Genomic DNA, 25,620 nt, shown 5'->3' with positions numbered 1-25,620 from the left:
AATTTGCCCAGCATTGAAGGGGGTTAGACAAATCCATGGAAGATAAGGTGATCAATAGCTACTAACCAACCCCAAAGTCAGGAAGTATACCAGTTGCTGCTGATCACAAGCAGGAGAGCGCTATGGGGATCATGGCCTGCTTGTGGGCTGACCATTGGCATCTAACTGGCCACTATGAAAAAAGGATGCTAGACAAGGCAGGCCTTTGGAGTGGACTGACCTAGCAGGGCTCTTCTTACGTTTGTTGTTCCTGTTTCCCTTGCAAAGCCTACTTTCTGCAGTTGTGGGCAAGTTCACAGACCTATTTCACAGTTAACTGCATAAATTCAGTCAGAAGACTCTAAAGATTTGCTTCCGTATGAAAGCACTTGGAGAGAAAACCACTGCAATGTACAGTGGCTAAGAAATTGAGCTGTGAACCAGGAAATCCCTACATTGAACTCAAGACACATGAAACCACTATCGGAGGCTGCAAGTTTAAGTGACAGAATTTGAGGGAGTTGATACTTCACCATTTTACTTCTGACCCACTTGAAATGGTACGGTCAAATTGTTTTTTTCTCCAGGTGGAGGGGAAGAGATAGGTACCTTCATCTTTCCCCTCAAGGGTGGAAAAGCAGGGAGTGACATTTTGAGAGGAAAAAATGGCTTTTAGGATTAAGATGGGAAACAGTGCATGGCATGGCCCCTTCCATCTCCAACCTCAACCACTCAGCTGCAATATGGGGATAATTATGCAGATCTCTTATACCCAGTGTTTTTTTCTGGGAGGGGGATGCAGGGGTACACATACCCCTAAACATTTTGTGAATCTTTGTACTTTTGTCCAGTACTTTTGTCCAGTTATGGTATTTATTTTTTCTGATTTGAACTATAAAATAGTGATTTTCTTGAGTCAAAATGAGAATACCTCTAAACATTTTTTTTAGAAAAAAGAATTGCTTGTACCTATCCATCTTGTAAAAATTACTGTAATAATGTGTGTGCTTTCAACACTCTAAATGCTAAGTATTATTATACCATATATTAAACAGAATGAAAAGCCTGTTTCTAGGAAAGTTGGTTTCAAATCCCAGCAAAAGCCTGGGAGAAGTTTGAGGGCCTTCAGTTTTTAACAACAGCTATAGGAACCTAACTGACAGGACGTTGTTGACAACATGAGACAAAGACTGCAAACCATAAGGCTTATTGTAAAAGTGTTTCATAAATAGAATGGAATGGCAAACCGGGGAGGGATTATAGATCAGAAGAAAATATCACAAGAAACTGTCATTTTTTTCTAGTCTGTAGTTGTTATTTTTTCATTATTATGTCTCTCCCCACTCCCACATCTGAAGTGAATGGTGTATGACAACAATAAGGTAATTAATTACACAACAATAAGGTAATTAATTACATTATTAAATTTGACCACAACGAACCAAATAACACTTTTGTGGAATATGAACAGCAGAATGGAAACGGTGCTGCATGTGATGCATAGAGGACAGAATGAGGGAAAATGCCTTTTTACATTTGTGGTAATGCTCCAAACCAGACAAAGGTCTGGTGTCACCACATGCAAGGCTGCTGCTTCCTTTCCTCCACTTTCCCTTTCCTGCCTCCTGTACCTAAAAGGGCAGGTTTTATTTTTAAAACAGCTGTTTTGTGCAAGAGTAGTTCTTCGCTAAAGAGCTGTTTTAAATGTAAACGTATCATGAATGTTCCTTCAGCAACTATCAGTGGAAAACAACTGGTGCGTCCTTTTCTTTGGGGCATGGAAACCAAACAGAAGTAGGGCATGTGGGAATAGACAGCACCCAGCAAAACGTCATCACATGTGTAAAAACAACAACACACACAATGTGCTTCACAGTTGGGTAACCTTATTTTACATTGGATATTTCACCCCTTATTGGACTGCCCACCGAGAGGGAAAATCCAAATTTAGTGGAGGGAAGGCTTGGATGAGGAGAGACAAACAGCTTCAAATCCACATTAAACTCTAGTTCAGATGCACCCCGTGCATTAAGAGATTTCCATTGTCATTCACATGCGTGTTGTTTAGGCAATATGGTATGATATAGCATCCTATATATCCCATAGTTAGTTCCAGCTTCATCACAACCTCAGAGTTTAATGTCTGCCAGGGATACTGTGAAGAATCAAAGTCCTTGGTTTGCCTGTTAACATGGAGTCTATGCAACGGAAGCTACCATCCCATGTTCCAAACACCCAACTGGCAAGCAATATCGTTCATGTAGCTGGAAGAGACATTGGAGATTGTCTAGTCCAACTCCCTGCCACAGGTAAAGCATTTCAAAATACATTTCCTTTCAGCCAATTAAGTGAGACAATGGGCAGGGCAAAGACTAACTCTGCATTGGTGCCAGCACAATATTGAACATTGAGGCAATGTGCCATTGGGCACTACAGATGTGGAGCAGCCTTGTGCCAGGGCCAAGCTCTGAACAAAAATTACTACTAGTGGACCAAGGCCTTCACCTATAGAGTTCCATACCATCAAATCTGAAGGTCCCTGACAGTTCTACAATGGGCTTAGATACCATTTTGGGTAGACTGCAAAAGACAGTAGTATGTATGAAAAGCCGTCTCTGCACCAATGGCAGGGAATCTTATTTTGATTACCACATTTCCTTGAGCATAGCCTTTTGGGGGTATAACAGTGGTGGATAGTGATCTATGGGTGTAGGGCAATATGCTGCTGCTACTACTACTACTACTACTACTACTACTACTACTACTACTAATGCCACAGCCCAAAATGGATGAGACACCCCCTCTTCTCTTTCTTTCTGCCACCTCTTTTTCTTTTCCCTGCTCTCTTTCTTTCTGCACATTCCCCATTGCTGCTCTACATATCTTACACGTGGTACTCTTTAAAAAACCCAATGCCTTTCCAACCCCCAGCCTCACACCCACAAAAAAACCCCAATTAGTGCCATCTGCAAATATTAGTACATAGTTTTCTCAGTGTACATTAATAAATATATTGACTTACCTCTTTTCCTATCCCATGCATACAGCTCCTTTATTCCCAGTTCATTCAATGACTTTGTAAGTTCCAGTTCCTCCCCAGTGAAGGTATCTCTCAAGAGGACAAGGCATTCCTGACTGACCTCACATTTCTCACAAATCACTGGGATGATGCTTTGGAGAGGCACCTCGGGACTCACTCGAACCACTGCCTTTTGTGTCTTGAGATAGTTTACGACCAGCCTCACTGTTTTCTAGGGAAGCAAAATAGAAAAGGAAAAGACTCTGTGAGCCACAGCTCCTCAGAAGGTGGTGCTTTTGCACTGCAGTTGCAAAATAGATTATTCATACTGGCAAGAGGGTTAAAGAAAGATCAAGGAGTGTCATATTCATTGCACAGGAATGGCATTACAGAGTCAGAACAGGATTCCTTAGAGCTTTCTCCGTGTAGGTATGCATCAACACATTTTAATCGCTTATGAAATACCTGTATATGCAATGCTGAAAAACAAAATTATTGTGAAGCAGATAGCAGTTATTCAAATATTAGATTGAGAGAAAGTATATGAGCAATAATAGCCCTTGGACTCTAAGCAACTTGTTCTACAAGGTGGTCGCAAGACCTGTAGATGAGAACTGCCCAGTTTGTTTCTATTATGGAATAAAAGAATTAAAGGGTTGGAAGGGACCTAGGAGGTTGAGTCAACCCCTTCAATGCAGGATCTTCAATGTTAGGATGCAGCTACTGTATTGTATTCCTTCAGTCTTTGCTTAAATACCCCCAGCATAGAGGGGTCCACCATTTTCATGGCAGTTGACTACTGTCAAACAGTAAGTTCCTCCTAATGTTTAGCTGAAATGAGCTCCCTTGCAATTTCCACCAATTGGTCCCAAAGCAACAGGGGACAAGTCTGCTGGTTCTTCTGAGTAACACCTTTGATGATTTTTGTACCTTAATACCAGGCTTTACATTATCTCTATAGAATTTCACATGCTGGCTTTGGCCAGCAGTTCCAGCCTGTAAAGATCATTCTGAATCTTGATTCTATCTTCCATGCTGTCAACGATTGCTCCCAGCAATCTGCAGTTTCAGTTCCTGCACTAACCATACTTCCTCTAGAATGATACTTAACTCTTAATCTCCACCAGGTGGCATAATTTTTCATTATGTTGCAACTTTGTCCATTTTACCTGCCTCCTTCCAAAATTCAGAGTTTTTCCTCATCAGGACTTCTACAGTTTTCTGTTAGAAAGACCTAAGAGCCAATGTTGATGGCATCTGTCTGTCTCTCGAGAGTGCGTATGCCTCCAGGGGTGGAGTCAAACCACTTCATTAGCAGTGACCTTCCCAAGCCTGGGCAGTGGGGATGGAGGTCCTGAACTGCCCAGATGACACACTGGCCTTGCTGATGTGATCCAAAGGAAAGCAGAGCAGTATGTTTGGCACCAGCTTTGCTGCAGGAGTTGCCAGAAGGAGGCATACAAGACACCACCCAACCATCTTAGGGACTCCAATCCAGATATGTGTAGGATTTACTCCTTAGCCTTTCTTCTCCTGAAGTTGTCCTGCGAGGCAGCAGAGGTTTAGGATCAGAGCACAGCTGAGGTTTAGAATCAGAGCTTCTCTTCTCCTAGAAGGGCTACCTTCCCAGGTGAATGAGCCCCATCTGCCCCTCACTTCCATCTACAGCATTTGCAGAAACAGCCTTCTTGACTGTTGGACCCACTATTGGTCTTGTCTGCTCAATCCACCAAGCCTGTCTTTGCATGCAGGGCAAGTCCCTAATTCACTTGGGTTTGAGATCCGTCGGCTATCCTCACTTGGTTTAGCTGGCCAGTCACAGCTGTTTCCCAGGGTGTGGCCCCTGTCACATGCTGACAGCTTCTAGGAGCCACAGGTGAGAGCTGAATGCAGGGTGGGGACTAAGGTGGACTAACTACCCCAGGAGCATGATGTGCCCCCACCAGAATTACTACCCCTCCCCTAACACCCTAAGACCCCTTACAATACAAACAACAAAAGACCAAGTCAAACCAAGGCCTAACACAGCCTTATCCTCCAACGAAAACCCAGACTTCTAGGAAACCAGGAGACCAGAAAGAGCCCCCCTCCCCATCCATAAGATCCAGGGAGAGCTCTCATCAGGCCCAGGCCCAGGAGGGAACCTCAGGGTGCCTTGTCTGTGGCAAAGGAGCCCCTGTCTAAGCTGTATGGTGAGCCTAAACCACCTGTTAGTCCTTGAGAGAATCAGAAATTGCAGGCTCAGGCAGCTGGCCAGTAAAGGAGCATAGACTTGAGACCACAATGTCACCATGCTAGTCAAGAGTAAAGGGTTCCTTAAGCATCTGGATTTGGACAGGGTCTGGAAGGCTACTCTTTATAAAACTTCAGTTGAAGTCTGCTAGTAGCTGGAACAACACATGCCTTTTAACTACTTACTCATGCAACCAGACTCGCCTCTGACTGAGTGGTGTACACACTCCTCCCCCTCTTAATTTTATCCTCACAACATTTCTGTGTGGTAGGCTTGGTTGAGAGACAGTGACAGGCCCAAAGTCACCCAGTGACTGAGTGGGAATTTGAACCCTGGTCTCCCAGGTCCCAGTCCAGCACCCTAACCACTACTCCACCTTGGCTCTGGACAGAAACCACACGGCCTTACAGACGTTGCTGGACTCCCGGCCACAGGTTCCTCAACCTTACATACAAAATGACAATTCAACTCACAAAAGGCCATAGTCAACTCAAAATAAACCTGCAGTAACTACTTATTGCCATATACCCAGTCTCTACACTGGCTGTTAGTTAAGATTACCATTACATCGCAATACTAAGCTCCAAGCCAAGTTCAATACTGCACACATGGGGGGGGGGGGAGACTGTCATCAACATTTCTTGACATCTGGCAAAACAGTTATGCAGTAGAAAGTTCCAACCTCAGGAATTTTGGGCGGAGGGGGCCGCTTCGCCTTTCCTTCAGGAACCTTCTCCTTCAGAAGTATCTTCCATACATCCAGTGCCCCTATCAAAGTGTTTGGCTTATAACTCAAAGTCTGTTGGGTCCCTGAAGACTGCAGCTCCAGGGTGTGATAGGCTGGATTTAAGTGGTACCGGCTGCACAAGTCAACTAAGAGGTCCATCACAGCTTTACTGGAAGAGAAAACAGAAAAGGCTACTTAGAACCAGATTTAATAGAACACAGAAGGGTTTTCACGCAGGTAGAGAGAGCAGATTGAAACCATATCCAGATAGTACACATACACATATATAAAAATCAACCTGGACGATTTCAAAATAGCCATGTTCTTCAAAACATCCATTGGGAAACTTTGTGCCTCTTTGTGCCTCTATTTGCTGACATGGGCACAGCCAGTGTTGAGCTCAAGGCAAGAAGCCCTGCACCTTTTCCTCATGGCCAGTTCGTCCTCACACCAGAACCACATCCACAGATCAGCTACTGAGTGGGTTGTAGGGATGGAGAGACAAGCTTGACTGCTCTCATCCATCAGCTGCGTGACGGCTCTTGCTCATTAGCTATGAACCGGGATGGGCAAATCTACCAATTTCAGTTCCTCATCTTTCCAATCTTAAATTCAGTTATCCACATTTCCATATCACATGGTTTATTTTATTTTTAAAAAATATCCTCATGAAAATTCATCAACATTTAATACAAAATTCTCATAATTATATGTATTTTTGCACGCAATTCTGCCTATATATTTTTTACAAAGCAGTTTTCTGTAACACAATGCTTTTTGGTATGTTATTGTCACTAATACATGGATTTTTAATGTACACTTTATCCCAGTACATGCATGTTTGTACACATTACTCTGCTGCAGAACTTCATTGCAAAATTCAGAGAACTGCAAACTTTTAAGGATGCACTGAAGGATTGTATTGTGTCAGAAAGTGTGATAGTTAGGGAGGTTTGCCTTTAAATGAATCAAATTTCTCTCCCATCCCTAGAATGGAGGAGAACCCACCAAGCCTCAAGCCCTTCAGCCACTAAAGGAGGAGTCTGAGAGAAAACCCACACAATGGGAGATTTTGCTTTAAAACACCAACTGAATCGCAACTCGGCCACGAACCAAACCCAAAAGAGGAAGAAAGCCAATGCGAAGGACAGAGCTTCATGAAGCCTTGCCAGAATGTGGAAAGCGTAGAGAGCAGAGGCCCAAAATGTCCCCACCCACAAAGCCTCCACAGTACCACTGGTGGTCATCTGGGTGGTGGAGATGCCTTCACATGCCCTCCGCAGTGGCAAACCCACCTTACCTAGGGGTTGGGGGAGTGAAGAGCACAAATGGGAAAGTCCTCCATGTGACCTCTGGGCAATGGCTAAGAGGCAATGAGAGGCCTCTACATAACCTCCTTAATTCTTGGACATGTACCGGATTGCTCCACACCAATCATATAAAATGCTGGATAAGAATTTGTTGTTCTCCCAACTAGATTTCATCCAGTCTTAGTCTATCTGCTTTTCCTCAAGATGTTTGTGTGTGTGGAAACATCCTTTCCTGGTCTTTTAAATTTTCCTCATGTGTGCTTCACTTCAAGAAAGGATGGCTCTCTTCAGATATATACACAATGCTTCAGAGGCAAAATGGTGTCCTATACTATGCACTGCACGTAATTAAAATTAATCAATACGGTAGAGAAAAAAATTGATTACAGTGGTACCTCGGGATGCAAACGGGATCCGTTCTGGAGCCCCATTCGCATCCTGAATGGAACGTAAGACGCGACGGCGCGTCTGCACATGTCGTGTTTTGCCGCTTCCGTGCATGCGCGTGATGTCATTTTGAGCATCTCCGCATGCACGAGCGGCGAAACCCGAAAGCGCTCAACCTGAAGCACATTCAACCTGAGGTATGACGGTATATGCACATAAATTAGCCTCTTTGCATGCTGGATGAAATACATGTGCACTAAAAACAGTTGAGGAAACACAGCAGGCACTGCTAACCTAACATGCACTGCTAGGTTATAAGGAGCAGGGGCAGGGAGGGAACATCTGAAAATGATTGCATTGTCTACATCTCTACTCCTAAAAATATCATCAGTGGGTAGATACAAACTGTTTCAAATGCCTGAAAGCCTTACCTGCCATGCACAGTGGTTTTCTGTTCTTCTCCATCTGGAAAAACTACTATAAAGTCCACCGTCCTGTTAATCAGATTTTCCTTCATATTTATCATACCCTGATCAGGCAGAGCTCCCAGGTCTGTAGGTAATTTGTGTTCATTATTAACTGTACAGGTGGCAGGAGTTTGGTTTGGTGGAGGTGGAGCACGAGCCTTCATTCTTCGTCTGAAAAAGAAAACAGCAGGAAGTTGGTTTGTTACATGCACAAGCTCCAAAAGAACAGTCCATACCATCTGCCCAGGTGATAAACACCTGCTTCCTTTGGACAGTAACAGGATGCATTACTTAGATTTTAGTGCTTAATAGCACACTTCCAGGACGGAGTAGTTAGTACCCTGTATGCCAAGGCAATCCCCCATCCAGGCCGTCACCAGACCCGGACCTGCAGTAAGCGGCCAGAGGCAGACACCCAGGGTCCCTTGGCAACCCACTCAGGAAAAAAAACACTTTACCGCAATAACCACAATAGAAATTACTACATTTTAAGCAACCCAAGTACTCAAAGCGCCCGGAGTGAGGGTGGGACAATTTCAGTAGGGAAACTGGAGGGGGCCAGTTTCATCAAGCCTTAGGTACACCTCTGCAAGAGGCCTAATAAGTCTTTGGATCATACCTTTCTAGCTTCGTGCCATCTACGAGTCTTTGATAAAATGCTGAAAGCACAGAGCTGAGGACAGAGCCCTATGACTCAAGTCCTCCTCTGGGCTGACACAGAACCATTAACAAACGTTCCCTGGGTGTGGTTGTTCAACCAGCTGTAGTATCAACCTGACAAGCAGTATCGTCGAGCCCACATTCCAAAAATGCAATATAGTAAAAACTCAGCCAGATGCAGCAGATAAAGCAGAGACTTCAGAGTTTGTCCTAGGCCTTGCTGAAGTCCAGATATACCATATTTGTGGCATTCCCATGATCCACCAAACAAATAACTCTCATTAAAAAAAAGGAGGTAAGGTTGCCTGGGATGACTTCTCCTTCATAAACCTTGTAACCAAAGCTTTCTTTTCTGGAGGATCATGAGGTACTTAACGATTGCTTGAGAAATGTGGCCGATGTTGACATCAAGCAGTGATTTGTAATCCACCAGAGCCATTCCCCACCCTTTGATGACAGGGGACAACATCTGCACATCTCCAGGCTTCTGGCACCTCCTCTGATCTCAAATATTCTCAAATATTTCAAAAATATTCAGAATTCGCAAATATTACAAACAGCATCTCTGAAGTAATATCTTCAAGCTCATTCAACTCCCTTGGGCTTAATTCATCTGACCCTAGACGTGTGAATTTACTGAAAGTAGCTTAGTGTTTACTAACCTATCCAGGCCGCAAATCCCTCCTCACATTATTTGCTCTTGTTGTTTTAAATATAATGATAATGGCAGTAGACATCACAAACTATTATTCAGGCAGGGAATATAACATAGTGCCAGATTTCTATAAAATCATTCTCCAGTCCTTTAGCCTCTCCTATTTGTTCTGCAAGTTTTTCTGTTACAGCTGCACTTATATTACAGAAATACATATCCTTCAATATCTCTTCTAACTCTGCAGTGATCCTTTATTTCTTCCCAGAGCCTACTCCATTTCATAGATCCTCCATTTGCCCTCTCTGCAAATAGTCCTCTAATTATATCCTCAATCTGCCTTTTTGCCCGTAGCCCAATTCACAGACATGGAAAAACTCAAGAGAAGTACACTTTTATCTTTAATTCCATCTGCAAACTAGCCTGCCTGAAATCCACACTGCTCTCATTAATTTGCAACACCTCCTGAAGTGTTTACCTAAGAAACAGATTGACCCCATAATCCCTAAACAAAACTATATAAAAGATTTGCATAGCAAGTCACTTGCTACTATACTATTATCTTACCTCTCAGAATAAGCTGCTTGGCAGAAAATGCAAGAATTGTTCCTCAAAACAAAAATAGCATGAGTACAATCCCTAAGATTTATGAACACTGAGATCCTGGAATGTAAAAAGAGCGATACCCTTTGGACCAATAAGGATCTTAGTTATTTATTAATAAAGATCACTAACAATGTAACCTTGGCATACCAAAGCCCAACTAACAGACGGCACCCTGTCAAATGCTTTTCACAAGGCATGCTCATAGCCTTCATTTCCTCACATCAACTCTGTAAAGTGACATATACACTTTTGGTGAAAAGTGCAAGCCTAGGGTTTTCACCTTCAGCTTGTAAGCTGTATAAGACACAACAGAAACCTTCCAGTGAGGTACTAAAGTACCTGGGTAAAGGTTCTCAATGTAACCTTAGAGCAAGTCTCTGGAAAGCAGTGCTGCACTATGAGCAAGCTTGTTTGTCTGAACAGCATGAACACTCAAGAAATGCATGCATTCAGCAGTTTGATAAACAGGAACGCTGCTTATACAGTACAGGGTTCCACTAGCATGAAAATATACAAAAGGAGTTTCCACAGGTGTGGCGGGTGAGAGTTCTGCTCCCATGCACTTCTGGTGTTAAAATTAAACCACATTATGTCTGCATGTTTGCCATGATCATCTATAGTTTGGCCTCCAAACAGTATTTGGCTTAAAATCAGTCTGGGATGTGAATGGCAAGTTTCACTAGATACACCCATTTCAGCTCCTTTCCCTCACTACCAAAATTGAGATGGCAGAATTAATGCAAAAAGGGCTCAGAGATGCTAGTTCTGGGCTTCCTATCTGAAAGCGTCTACTGCCACATGGCAGAACTAGTCCTGGAATTTTGAAAAGCAGAGTTGTGATGCTTTCAGAGGTGCATAAAACCATATTATTAAGTGGAACAGTCACATGCATTAAGGGGTGCAAGTGAAATACTCATATGGGAATCCAATGACACCTTTAAAAAAAGATGTCATCACTTTTCTATCATCACCAGCTATAAAAATCTGTACAATGAATGATAATCTCACCTGAAAAAATCTTATCTGAATTGTACTAAAGTGGAGCTGGGTAGAGAGTAAATTCCACTTAACATGATTTTGTAAACTGCTTTTGTTATCAAGCTTCGTCCTGCAATGTCCCTTCTGTTCCCTGCCTAGTAAACTTCAGCAATTGCTCAACAGTGCTCTGTGCCACACACACTGCCAACTTAGGCAGGACTGATCAGAGTCTCCCCTTTTGCATTTTCGCTCTCGCCCCCCCCCCAATATATTTTGAACGGATTATTGTTAATGCCCAGTTCCTGCCACTCTCCCAACATGTTCCTTTTCCCTCACACGCTCTTAGCAGTCTTTGTGCGGGTGCGGAGATCATATAAATCTCAGTTCATTTCAAACTGCTAATGAACCAAACATGCATCGCCAGTGAGGTAATGAAGTGTCCTGCTTTCACACAATAACCGTGTTGTTGCTGGAACATTATAATGAATAGATGCCTCGGCTGCTATTATTAGGAAATTCCACAGTTTGAATTCTAATGGGATTGGGGTTTCTTGTATTAAACATCTGAGTGCCAGCTTTCATTTCAGGCTATACTTTCCTCAAACTCTTAAAAATATGTTTGCTGGAAGAAAAATAATGTCATGCCTAGCCCTGATCTTGCACCAGGCATGGAGTCCTTAGAGGACAGACTGGGCACCACACAGGTTGAGGGTCTTGAGGAGCAGGCAGGGGCCCCTGAGCCCAACGCTGATGGTCCCCTGGAGGGGCCCTTCGCATGGATACCTAGCGAGGAACCCCTGGAGCTCCCACTGCTGGAAACAACATAGGTCTCTAGCTTCAAGGTCCTGATTCTACTCTCTCTCCCTTGCTGTGTTGTACCTTGCCAAACACACACACACACACAACATACATGCATACATGTATGTGTGTGTGATCTTGATCTTGGACTGTTTCCTAATTTGTTTCTGGATTACATTTGGAACTAGATTATCTGTGCTTGATCGTGGTTTGTTTGGACTGTGTTCCACTGGTTATCTCTGTCGTCACTGGTGAGTAGTTCGGCTTATATCGTCTGTAACTGGGATCCTTGCCACTGAGGGCATCTCCTGGAGTGTTACCAACATTCCCAGAGAGAATAAGCATTATGCATGCACACATTCACACTTACATACACTGCATTCGTAACGTCAGTGTACAAATATCTGATACTTCCTTATTAAACTAATGAAACAGACACTGCCATGGAATGCACATAATCACAACAGTTGTTATCCATTATTTTGCTAATGCTTGTACTGAACAATTGTGCTCATACTATTTCTGAAGGAATGAATACACGTTTTGCAGTGCTGAAAGCTAACATGTTAGCCTTCTGCACCTACAGACACTGGGGCTACCCAAGTGAATAGCAGCAGCGGCCTGTCTCTTTTATTATCATCCCCATTCTGCAACTAATACACTGCTCATTTTGTTACTCTGTGTGCCCCCTTCTCTGGCACAAAGCAGCCCGTTTGTGCTTCCCTGACTGTGCCCAAGTGATTTGTTTAAACTCAACCTATCAACCTATTCCTATTACACATAGGTCCCGCTATAGGAACCTAATGACCTCCTGAGAAATGGTTCATAAGGCAAGTATTCTTATAGAGATGTGAACATTTCCATGATTTCTTGTGAGGAAAATGCCAATGCACTCCTGACCCAGAAAGATTCACCCTGAAATCATTTATAGTAAAAAAAAACCTGAACATAATTATGATGAATAAAATCACAAACACCATTACCATTATGCCATATACCTGTACTTATTCAACAAACAAGTCAAACAATCAATGAAAAACAAACGCTTCACCTGACATCATGGTGATGTCAAGTGATGGACGGGGGGCAGCCCCACACACCTGTCAAAGTGACCCCTGGGAGACCATAGGATCTTGGCTGCCAGCTGGATCCAGTTTCTAATCCCACTCCAACCAGTCTTTGAAGCAATCCAAAATGTGTGAAAAGTGGATGGAGCAATTTTTGTTATTCCCTATTAGACTCACACAGATGAGGCATCTGATGTCAAAACTTTCGCTCCATCATTGGAGTGAGATCTGATAGATCCTATGGCCCCTGAAATGCTCTAACGGGGACTCAAAGGACCGCAGCTCAGTTGTTTTTAAGCTAGGAGAAATATGTGGGTTGGGCTTAAATTCTGCACATCCTTTTCCTTTTATATTTAGTCTGTATAGCTAAATATACGAACACTAACATAATTAAATCCTCCACAGCCCTTGTGACTTCAGGGATGACATATATATTTAGTCATTTTACCTATTTATACGTAACTGAATATTAATCTTGAAGATCGGTTCAAGATATCATTTATATTGGGCTCTTCCAGAAAAAGTTTCTTTGGGGGAGGGTGGTCACTATATTTCAGGAGTGGTTTGAGGAGTTCCAGCCTGCCTGGTTCTTTTAAAGGAGCTTGACTCAGCTGTAGCCCTCCAGAGGTTTTTGAAGTCGAACTCTCATCTGCTTTAGCCAGCATGGCCAATATTCATGCAAAACTTAGAGGTTAACCACCCTTGCTTTAAAGTTATTATCATCTTGGAATAGCAGCATTTAATCTTTTACTTGTTTTAGGTAAACAGAAAACAACAGAAGCACCTATAAAATTAACTTCCCATTCTAAAATGTTTTTTATATCATTGACTTTTTATTTTTATTCTTGGTATACCATATTGTTGTTTTATTGCTATGGCTGATGCAAATAAAGATTTATTCATTCATTCATAACTTCCCATTGCTTTTTGACATACATACTATTACATTTTTTTAATCAAATATTTTTTTATTCACACATTATTACTATGGCAGGCTCCAGAAAGCTTCAAATTATTTTTGGTCATATGATTATTTGACTTGCCTTTTAGCCTTTGCTGCAATCTGATGCAAGCTGTTGGTGGCCTCATATCAGCTGTGGAGCCCACAATTCAACCCTTACTATGTATGTTTTAATGCACAATATAAAAGCTTTGAAAATATAGAAAGCACCTTTTTATTAGCTAATTTTTATTAGCTAATCTACCGCTATGAAAAACCCAGAAAAAAATGGCCCCAAACGATAACTGTTTATTTATAATAATAAAAAACACTTGCACACTACTGTTTCGTTTAAAGAAACCCAAAGGGATTTACCACAATTATTATATACACCAAAAAAAAGCCCCTTTCATAAATTTAAAACATCACTGACTATAAAAGAAAGTGGTATCTTAACTGTCTGCAGAAGCCTGGTGGCAAAGAAAATATTTCAGCAAAAGTTTAAAGGTGAATCTAGAAGACACCTATTGGAAGAGCATTCCACAGGTCTGGGATAATGACCCGCAGAGCATTTCTGACTAAAAGAAGTCTGAGTTTCACCCCCGGTACACCAACAGGACACAGGACACCCTCCATTATCCTGGGAAATCCCTTTAATCCCAATTTTATTTTATTCTTTGGTAGATTTACAAAAAGAAAAACACACACCAATCAATGCTTTTTAGAAAGGGGCAAGATTAAGCATGGATGCACAAAGCATTAAAAAATAAAATAAAAACAAGACTCCTTGCGCTCTGCTCCCTTCTTCTTCCCACCCAGGGCGGTCTGCCCCTCTGCCTGCCCCTCAGAGCCAGAGCGTCACGTGGGGCTGGGCCTTGGTGGCGACAGTCTCTCCTCCTCTTCCTCCTCATGTTGTAGATTTGTGTGAGACCATATATCCTAAAGACACTACAGTCTTCAGTGACCTTAATTCCTAGGAACTCAAACCCTGGGTTTGGAACCGCTCAAATCTCTTGCTGCTCAGAGCAATAATATTTTGTTTTGATTAAGGGACAAAGGACAGTCTAGAAATTATTAAATCGGGGCTTGCAGGAATCTTGATTTATTTGTTTTAACAGCAAATTAGACTTGCACTTCATTAGTCCTTGAAACGACCTCTTACGAGTGTGTGCTTCTATTTTGACTGTCGAGACTGAACACTGTAAAACAAATATACAAACATTTGTCCCCCATTGAGTTATCCAATGCATGCTGCTACGCCCATGTCCTGAAGGACTGGTCCAAAATAACTGCGGCATTAATATTACACAACTGTAATTTTAGATACTGCTAGGGAAGCAGGAAGAGCTTTCAGGAGTATGACTGAAAAGGAATGCTGCAGTTTTATAGCATCTCTATACCTCAGGAATTATCTAGATCCTACACAAGGAACAACTCACTAACTGAAAACTATTTAGTTTTTGCATTTGAACATTCATTTGCATCTCACTGTCTGTAAATCATCCACCCAATAGTTGCATAGGAAAAATATTATTTAGAAATGAACTCAAGATAGGTTGACTGTGGCTTTCTCCCACTAAGCAACCCAGAGCCCACCCACAACCAACATGAAAGTTCCAGGAATTTTGTTGGCCTTCACATTTTGTACTTAAGCTCTAGCTGCTGCCTAGCATTCTGAAATTAAATGAATAAACCTCCCAGACCAAGGGAAGCTTGCCCTAATGGATTTCTGAATCTCAGGCTGCTAAGAACATTGACAAGCCTACAGTGAGGGAGGAAAGTATTTGATCCCCTGCTAAATTTGCCAGTTTGGCGAACCAGAGCAGCGCACGGAAACGCCATTACTCATTATAAATCACATCAATCTCTGACTTTTGTCTTCTGGGTTTCTGGGGGTTTTCCTGTTGTTATTCTGTCTCTCACAGCTACAATAAACCTACCATTAAAATTATGGACTGGTCATTTCTTTGTCAGAGGGCAAACGGGCAAATTTAGAAGGGAATCAAATACTTTTCCCCCTCAGTGTACCTGAAGCATGTTTATATATCAGTAATACTCACTAAGAAAAGCAATGACAAACCTAGACAGCATCCTAAAAAGTAGAGACATCACCTTGCCAACAAAGGTCCGTATAGTAATGTAGTGATGTAGTGATGTATGGAAGTGAGAGCTGGACCATAAAGAAGGGTGATCGCCGAAGAATTGATGCTTTTGAATTATGGCGCTGGAGGAGACTCTTGAGAGTCCCATGGACTGCAAGAAGATCAAACGTATCCATTCTTAAGGAAATCAGCCCTGAGTGCTCACTGGAAGGACACATCCTGAAGCTGAGGCTCCAATACTTTGGCCACCTCATGAGAAGAGAAGACTCCCTGGAAAAGACCCTGATGTTGGGAAAGATGGAGGGCACAAGGAGAAGGGGACGACAGAGGACGAGATGGTTGGATAGTGTTCTCAAAGCTACCAACATGAGTATGACTAAACTGCGGGAGGCAGTGGAAGACAGGAGTGCCTGGCGTGCTCTGCTCCAGGGGGTCACAAAGAGTTGGACACAACTAAACGACTAAACAACAACAACAACAATACTCACTAAGCTCACTGAGACAACCTCAAGTATATATAAAATAGTAGTCTTCATGGTGTATTACAGGGCAAAGTAATCAGTGAGAAAAATAGGTCAGTTTTTAACTGGTGGCACAGGACACTGTTGTATTACAACTGTTAATAAGGGTGAAAGGGCACACAGGTAACTCAACTTTGGGCTGCTAAATTGTAAGTTATGAGCGTTGGACTAGATGACTCTCTCCAACTGTGCAAGAGCGCCGGCCACCTCCTATGGACAGGGAACGGACCTGAGTGAAGACTGCTGCCCTCAGGTCTGCTCCCGAAGCCCCACGCCCAGGCTGCCACAGAATGGGCAAATTTCCAAATCGGGTCAGGCAGGAACCCAAGATGTTCCACGGCGGCCCAGGAGGAAGCCAACAGCTGCAAGCATGATGGCACTGCTCCGGAGAGTAGCAGAGCCACAGCGACGGATCTCAACCGCCGCCCACCCTGGACCAGGTAAGCAGCCATTATGGGGAATTTACAACTCATGGCTGTAATACTTATGTAACTGTTGTAATTGTGTTATTTGTATGTAGATGGTACAATATTTTCAAGGCTTAAAGAACTATGAAGTCAATTAGACCCCATACACATTTTTTGTAGGTACTCTGCACTTTACAGAATCTTGGATTGTTATAATTGTTTGCTTGGCGGGAACCGAACTATGAGCATTAGTTTGCACAAAATGCTAAGCTAGTATTCTGGTTTGTGTCCTCCCAACATAACTAAGAGAGGGGATCAGTGTGCCTGAGGGTGCTTGCTAGTTCCAGGTCAACTGTAATTTGTTTAGCTTCCAATTATATACAAACTAGGCCTTCCATTGAAATATAATCAGAATTTGAAGTTATATTATGAGGCTTCGTGTCTTTGCTGGTTGAAAGAATGGATAAAATTGGAGAACACGGAATTGTTGGATTTAGAGGGATATGACAACAGATTTGGGTGGCACGCTTATCTATGGTGTGATAAAAACAGAATGCATAAAGGTTTTGAAAGTCATATTTTTAGAGGAACGTTAATTGAAGTATGGAATAGGTACAAAAACCTATTAGAGCCGAAAACGCCAATGTGGTTATCCCCACTGGAGATAATGAGTACGAAAAAAGTCAATATGACAGGAGATTGGATCACATATGAAAATTTAATAATTAAAGAAGGTGATAAATGGAATTTGAAACCATATGAAGAGGTTAAAGAAAAGGTGTATGATTGGCTGCATTATTTTCAATTGAATGCAATGTTTAAAAAAGAGATGCGGGAGAAAGGTTATTCAGGAAAAAAATCAAGGTTTCAGCAAGAAATTTTGAATAGTGATGTAAAAGTATTGTCAAAAATGTATAAACTATTACTCGAATGGCACACAAAGGATGAGGAAGTTAAAACGGTAATGATTCAATGGGCTAAAGATTTTGGTTATAATATACAATTTGAGGATTGGATAAGGTTATGGAAAGAGGGAATGAAATTCACCGCATGTACTACGATAAAAGAAAATGTGATGAAAATGCTATATAGATGGTATATAACCCCAGTGAAACTAGGAAAGATGTTTAAAGTTAGTAATAAATGTTGGAAATGTCAAGAGAAAGAAGGAACATTTTATCACATGTGGTGGGAATGTAAGAAAGTGAAAAGCTTTTGGGAAATGATTTATAACGAGATGAAAAAAATGTTGAGATATACTTTTGTAAAGAAACCAGAAGCATTGTTACTAGGCATATTAGGTAACGATGTTGAAAAGAAAGATGTGAAGTTATTTAGATATGCAGTTGCAGCTGCCAGAAATTTGATGGCCCAAAAATGGAAACAGGAAGAAATGCCAACGAGGGAGGAATGGAGAATGAAATTGATGGAATACGCAGAAATGGACAAATTAACATGTAAAATTCGAGACCAACGCGATCAGAGATTCACCGAGGACTGGAACAAATTTACAGAGTATATCAAAACTGTGTGTGATCAGGAAATAACGCTTGTTGGATTTCAGGAAGCTTTGTGAAGAGAACAGTAAGGAATGTCGCTTAAATGAAAAGATAAAATAAGGATTGTTAAAGTGCAACATAAATTTAAGGAATGTGAAAAGTTGTGAAAAATATGGAAATTGTCAGATAGGCTGACGGAAGTCTATAAGATGTATAAGTTAAATTGGATGTTAAATTGTAATTGGATTGGTTATTGGAAATTTGAATAAAAATTAATTATAAAAAAAAAAGAAATATAATCAGAATTTGTATTTTCCTTTAAAGAAATATAGGTTTTTTATATGTGGCATTTAGTGATAAATTGGGGTGTGGTATGTGTCCTTTTTCACTGGTCCAAGCTTTGGATGGGATTACTTAAAACAAGTTGCCATGCATTATCCTCAAAATCAGGTTCCTGTGCAAAAGGCTGTTGTGTGTGAATTAAGAACTAGCACCTGGGTCTGGGCATTCAAATGTGCACACACCAACTAAACAGATGGTGAGTTTCACTGCCACCAATTGCCTATTTTGAGCTGAGTGTGGGGAATGACTGCCCCCTCCAACAGTAGAAGGAGATTAGAATGATCAAAGATGGCAGCAGTGACCCAACCTTCATCAGTTGCATGTATTCAGATCCTAAAATGCAATGCACTCAAACCAGTACTGTCAGCATCTATGGACAAATGCAATCCTGCATAATGTGAATATGATGCAGATGTTGGACTTTCAGAGAGAACTAAAATTATTAGGTCTCAAATGGCATGCCGTTTCTGAGATAAGGAAGCGTCACAACAAAATAATAATTACCATGTATAATTAGCAGCTCACTGTATGAAGTTTCGCTCATTTAACTAACAGCTCGAGGCAAAATATTACACATTTTTGCAGCAAGGGAAACATTTGCTAAAAAGCACTACAGCAAATGCTGATACGGCTTCTTAGAAAATCCGTACCTTTGAACATTCTAAATTAAACAACCAGTACTTCCAGTCATTTCTTTAGCATTTCATTATTGTACCGTGCGCAAGCACAAAAATACAATAACTTTATAATTAGGAGAAAGCACACTCTTAAAAAGCAAACACATCAGAATAACGCAAGCCATTATTCCGTCACTGACTGCTTTTCTTCTATCGAGGAAAAAGGATTCATTCATTCACTCTCAAAGACACAGCACTTCCTGACTACTTTAATTTCAACATCAAACAAGTCAAAGAAATTTAATCCAGAGAAGCCCAGGATGCTGAATGAAGTAGCTTGTGATTTTCTGTTTAAATATAAACTCATAAAAGATGTACAACTATCCAAGTACCATAGCACACATCCAGCCTGGTGCTATACATAGTGCAAGGTTCTGCTGCAATCTGAGCTTAAACAGTCTTACTAAATGATCCTAACACAGTATTTCTATTCTGAATAAAAGCACATTCTGATAAAATTGCAACCAACCTGCTTACTGTATGCTAGTGAACTCTATTCCAAAATACAGAACTTACAATTTACAGCACTGGTTTTCAAACCTTTATACTTTCAAGGAGGTGTTTCCACATGAACCTCTATACATCTGACACAAAACCCCAAAATGTTGTAGGATTCTGAGAACAAATTATGAATTTTCTACATGAAAATCACTGTCATGTAGGCAATTGCTCTTAGTATTACTTATAGGCAATTTCGCAATGGTTTAACAAGTTTAAACTAACATCAAAAACATTATGATAAATGGTGTTCCAGAACATCAGAACTGCTCCTGAGAAAGCCTATTCTGGCTGGCCACAATCCAGCCGACGCCCAAGATGGAGCATGGCTTAATTCTGGCATCTCACATGCCAGTAGGGTACATATTTCCTGAAATAAACAGGACCCAAGCAACCTATGGTGGTGGTTGTTGTTTTCTTTAAAAAGTACAAACCAGCACCTGGATCCCAAATCAAACCGGCTTCTGCACCTATTAGCAGGTAGGCTGCTGCACTCTGCGCTGACATTTCTACACTATTTTCAAAGGCAGCCCCAGGTGGACTGCATTACAGTAGTCTCGTATAAAAGTCACCAAACCATTGAAGCATAAGCCTCAGAAAACGAGTGTTGTGTGAAATGGCCCCATAATCCTGGAGACGGTATTGGTATTTGCCATAATGTCCAATTATCTGACCACTTTTATATCTCCAGATGACATGTGGCTAGGCACATGACAGAAGATAAAATTCTGTTTATGTGATCCTCATAGATGCCTCCCCTCAAAATCAGGGAGCAACAATCACATGGATTGGGCATGAGCACATTGGGATACAGTCCCCTATTCAAACATTATATACAATGGGTGGATTTTTAAGGCAGAGCCAGATATAAACAATCCCTGTGAAGAGGTGAGCTCCCGTTGCTCAGTCCCTGCTCCTGCCAACCTAGCAGATCGAAAGCACATCAAAGTGCAAGTAGATAAATAGGTACCACTCCAGCAGGAAGGTAAACGATGTTTCTGTGCACTGCTCTGGTTCGCCAGAAGCGGCTTAGTCATGCCGGCCACATGACCCATAAGCTGTCTGTGGACAAACGTCAGCTCCCTCGGCCAGTAAAGCAAGATGAGTGCCGCAACCCCAGAGTCGTCTGCGACTGGACTTAACTGTCAGGGGTACCTTTACCTTTACCCTCTATTAGTACGGCACAGCTCAATAATTTCTATTTCTAAAAACTCAGCCGTCAACTATTGGAGGACAAGGAATGACAATGCTTTTTGAAAACCACCACAGCTAACTTGAGAACATTTCTTAATAAACAGAGACTGAACTGGATGAAGTTTACTTGATTGTTGGGAAGGCAAAACCCAGCAGTACTTACGACTCAGAGCGTTTCAAAACAGGATTTGTACTATCTGTCCCAAGTACAGGCTGGTGGCAGCAGTCAAACAAATCATGATCCAAGGGGCCGCGCACTGGCCTGAGACGGACCCTTATGCGCCAGGCACTCCTGCACCCGGCCCCCCTCCTCACTGCCTTAGATGCTCTGGGTGGGTAGCACAATACCTGGGCTTTCGATTCGGAGTCGCTCAGTTGCTCTGTGCTCTGGTCATGCGTGCTTCCCATGCATTGCGCACTGGGTAACTTGATAGCAGGCACAAATGTCCACAGCAGTGCTACTAAGGAAGAGAGACAGCAGTGGGTGTGGCGCTGCCTAATTTTGTGCTTTGGGGTGGGGGGGAGAACATATGATCAGGCGTCCCTCTCTTAATAGGGTAATGTAATGCCTCATGATTTGGCACTACCACCGTTTTGCACCAACGAAAACAACTGAGGGCATGCTTTCTTTGCTCCCCCGGCAATAAAATAAGAATAAAACAAAACCTTGAAGGGGCCAGCTGCCTCTTCTGTGGAGCACAGTAGGGATGGCTGGTGTGAGTGAGAGAGAGAAATGATGAGGAATGATTTATAAGCAGTAAACAGCTGTCATGGACTGGCTGGATGCTGAGGAGTGCTGAGAGGCACCTGCTAGGGAACGCCGAAAGGAACCCCCAAGGGAAGAAGACTCAGAGCCCAGCAATTGGTGGTGGGACGACAATGAGTGGTCAGAGGGACAGCAGACAGGGAGGAGGTATCGTAAGCCATGGGTAGGCAAACTAAGACCGGGGGTCGGATCCGGCCCAATCGCCTTCTAAATCCACCCTGCATGTTTTAACATGAGTAGAATGTGTCCTTTTATTTAAAATGCACCTCCGGGTTATTTGTGGGGCCTGCCTGGTGTTTTTACATGAGTAGAATGTGTGCTTTTACAAAATGCATCTCTGGATTATTCCTGGGGCATAGAAATTCGTTCATTTCCCCCCCCCCAAAAAAAAATATAGTCTGGCCCCCCAAAAGGTCTGAGGGACAGTGGACCGGCCCCCTGCTGAAAAAGTTTGCTGACCCCTGTGCTAAGCTGAAGAAGCAACAGGGTTTAGAGAGCTGGAAGAGGCTGGAGCAGAGAACAGTCCAGAAGAAGAGGCAGAAGCAGAGGCTGGCGAGGGGGGGGGGGCAACAGATGATGAGATATGCTGAAGAAGCCAGGGAGTCTCTCCCTCCTAATATGACCAGCTCCCCACGCCCAAGCAGAGGTATGGAGGGCAGGGCAGAGCTGGACAAGGGGCCAGTGTCTCCAACTGCTTGGGAAGGGGGAGACTTGGAGAGCTGTGGAAAAGCAGGGACCTTCAACTGCCTCGTTGGGGCAAGGTCTACTGGGAATAGCTGTTGTGCTCATGAGGACTGAGCTGTTTTGTTTCTTTGAATAAAGAGTTAACTTCACAGACACCTTATAAGTTATTGCTGGCCTGCTCCCAACACCAGCCCTGACAATAGCATCTCCTTTTGCAAATAGAACAGAGCAGAGAGCCAAGCAGTCAACAAACCAGAAATAAACAATGTTGTCTTTAAAGGGGGTGGGAATCCCTTTGAATAGAAGAGCTATTGTGCTGGATCCCTCCAAAGATCCATCTTGTCCAGCCAGGTGCTTCAGGAAATGAACAAGCACAGTTTGAGGCCAATAACCCTTTTTCGGTTGCTTGTCTCCCCTCCTTCAGCATATTCAGGGTAGACAGCCTCTGAACCAGCAGGATGAAATATGTCTATCAAATTATATTTAGCCAATTGATATTTTAAAGTTCTCTAAGCCAGTGGCCAAAACCATATGATGTGTTGTGTGGAAAAGTCAGTTATCTTCTGCTGCGCTTCAATTCCACAGAAGGATCTCAGGTTCTAGTTTTACAGAAATGATGAAAACCTATGAGTACCAGGCAAACAAAGCAGTGCTTGTTAAAAATATCTAAACTACAACTTGTAATTTCTTATCTACTTTCTCAGATCTGTGCCATGCAATTCTCTATATGTTTACTCAGAATTAATAATAATAATAATAAATAATAAATTTTATTTATATCCCGCCCTCCCCGGCCGAAGCTGGGCTCAGGGCGGCTAACAACAATAAAACAATACAAAAGTACAACACAAACAACACTCTAAAATCATTCATTATAAAATTAATTAAATTCAAGCCACTGGCCACCATTGGGCCAGAGCTCCGCGAAGATTGCCGAGAGAGGGAGTCAGGCTGTGCCCTGGCCAAAGGCCTGGCGGAACAGCTCTGTCTTGCAGGCCCTGCGGAAAGATGTCAAGTCCCGCAGGGCCCTAGTCTCTTGTGACAGAGTGTTGCACCAAGTCGGAGCCACAGCCGAAAAAGCCCTGGCTCTAGTTGAGGCCAGCCTAACTTCTCTGTGGCCTGGGACCTTCAAGATGTTTTTATTTGAAGACCGTAAGTTTCTCTGTGGGACATACCAGGAGAGGCGGTCCCGTAGGTACGAGGGTCCTAGGCCGTATAGGGCTTTAAAGGTTAAAACCAGCACCTTAAACCTGATCCTGTATTCCACCGGGAGCCAGTGCAGTTGGCCACTGGCTTAGAGAACTTGAATTAAGTCCCACTATGTTTGCCGATCAGAAGGTCGGCGGTTCGAATCCCCGCAACGGGGTGAGCTCCTGTTGCTCGGTCCCTGCTCCTGCCAACCTAGCAATTCCAAAGCATGTCAAAGTGCAAGTAGATAAATAGGTACCGCTCCAGTGAGAAGGTAAACAACGTTTCCGTGCACTGCTCTGGTTTCGGTGTTCTGTTGTGCCAGAAGTGGCTTAGTCATGCTGCCCACATGAGCCGGAAAAACTATCTGCGGACAAACGCCGGCTCCCTCGGCCAGTAAAGTGAGATGAGCACCACAACCCAGAGTCATCCGCGACTGGACTTAATGGTCAGGGGTCCCTTTACCTTTTATGTTCAGTGTGTGAGGCTTGCTTCCTAGGAAGCATGTTTGGGAGGTTCCGTGATTCAATTCGGATAGCTTTAAGAGTATAAACACCATGAACACAAAGGCAGCACAGCACAATCAAAGGAAGGGGGGAAAATAAAACTTTTGCCTATGTTTTGTTTCAGGACGTTAGACCATCAAGGGGCTGCACCAAAGACGGTCCACTGATAATTCTTTGTCCAAGGGCCACAAAAACCCTGCAAAACTATCCAACAGCTATTTAAAAAAACAGTAGTAGCAGCAAACATGTGCATTTATAAACAGCAATTTTTATCCTACATATATTGTACATTGCCAAGACCCATAACTGAGTCATAGTCCAAGCATGGAGTTTTCTAAAAAAACAGTAATAATAAGGAATTGGTCGCATAATGCATGTCTAGCCTTCTGGAGCTGAAAAGGTTGCAGAATGTCCAACTCATTCAGTTCTTATGGGGTAGGAAGAGGAAGGCGCCTCCTTTGAAACACAACAATGTCGTCATGTCACCAGAGCCCAGCAAAATCAGAGGTGGCATTACCAAGAGGCTCCAGAATCAGGTTAACAGAAAGAAAGTCAGAGTGTCACAAAGTTCAAGGTGTCAGTGGCCAGACCCAAGGTCTATGTACCTGTCTAAGGAGGCAAAGGAGACCCCAGAACAGACTCCAGCACTGGCTTCGGTAAACACACAACCTAGAAACATTTTTAAAAGAGTTATACAATATGTATGTGGTATGCGCTTCATGTAGATTTCTGCAATAATTATCTTTTTTAAAGATTGTATTCAGGAACTGTACAACATTTTTAGTCCAATTTGAATGCATGTTTTTCCCACACACACAAAATCCGTGAAATTGCTTTGGATTAGAACTCAGTTTGTTCCTATAAAAAACAATGTAAATCCAAATGAACTCAAAAGAGCCCAACTTTTGATCCTCTCAAAATATCAGAATCCATGAAAACAAGAATAGTTCCTCTCAGATGAGGAACTCAGAAGTGGTACGCACATGAAGCAGAATCAATGGAAGTACAGTGGTACCTCGGGTTAAGTACTTAATTCGTTCCAGAGGTCCGTTCTTAACCTTAAACTGTTCTTAACCTGAAGCACCACTTTAGCTAATGGGGCCTCCTGCTGCCACTGCGCCTGAAGCACTATTTCTGGGTTAGCGGAGTCTGTAACCTGAAGCGTATGTAACCTGAGGTACCACTGTATTCCAGATGTTACCATGCACTATTTTAGAAGGCAGATACAAGACACATAAAAGCTTTCTGCAAAATGAAAATCTGCCACATTAAGGAGAAATGTTCTATCCCATCCATCTCCATGATTTTCCTTTATTAGAGGATGATATTCCTTGAGTATCATCCTGGAGATACGTCTATGAAGTTTTGGCATGTAGAAGCGATGCAAGCTTCCTAATGCACATAATTGTATAA

At 42.5% G+C, this 25,620-nt stretch overlaps 2 protein-coding genes across 7 annotated transcripts in view; one reads left to right on the top strand and one right to left on the bottom strand.

Annotated features, from left to right (window-relative positions):
• PDCD6 (programmed cell death 6) overlaps nt 1-25,620 on the top strand; it is a 266,803-nt gene that overhangs the window by 190,921 nt on the left and 50,262 nt on the right. The gene's annotated exons all lie outside the window — the stretch shown is intronic.
• The window catches only part of COBL (cordon-bleu WH2 repeat protein), a 97,653-nt gene that overhangs the window by 63,186 nt on the left and 8,847 nt on the right, over nt 1-25,620 (bottom strand). For 5 of the 6 annotated variants that reach the window (XM_053362987.1, XM_053362988.1, XM_053362992.1 and 2 more), the window contains exons 2-4: nt 8,087-8,293; nt 5,914-6,127; nt 3,002-3,230 (exon numbers count right to left, since the gene is read on the bottom strand). In XM_053362987.1, coding sequence (XP_053218962.1) covers nt 3,002-3,230; nt 5,914-6,127; nt 8,087-8,293 — 650 coding nt within the window. Of the gene's footprint in view, nt 1-3,001; nt 3,231-5,913; nt 6,128-8,086; nt 8,294-21,411; nt 21,520-25,620 lie in introns of those variants that run through there. The other variant, XM_053362990.1, reaches the window with a different exon arrangement.

The sequence above is a fragment of the Podarcis raffonei genome, chromosome 13 (genome assembly GCF_027172205.1).
Source record: "Podarcis raffonei isolate rPodRaf1 chromosome 13, rPodRaf1.pri, whole genome shotgun sequence".
Taxonomy (NCBI): domain Eukaryota; kingdom Metazoa; phylum Chordata; class Lepidosauria; order Squamata; family Lacertidae; genus Podarcis; species Podarcis raffonei.
The sequence above is the reverse complement of the archived record's forward strand: the minus strand, read 5'-3'. Positions and strand labels throughout refer to the sequence as shown.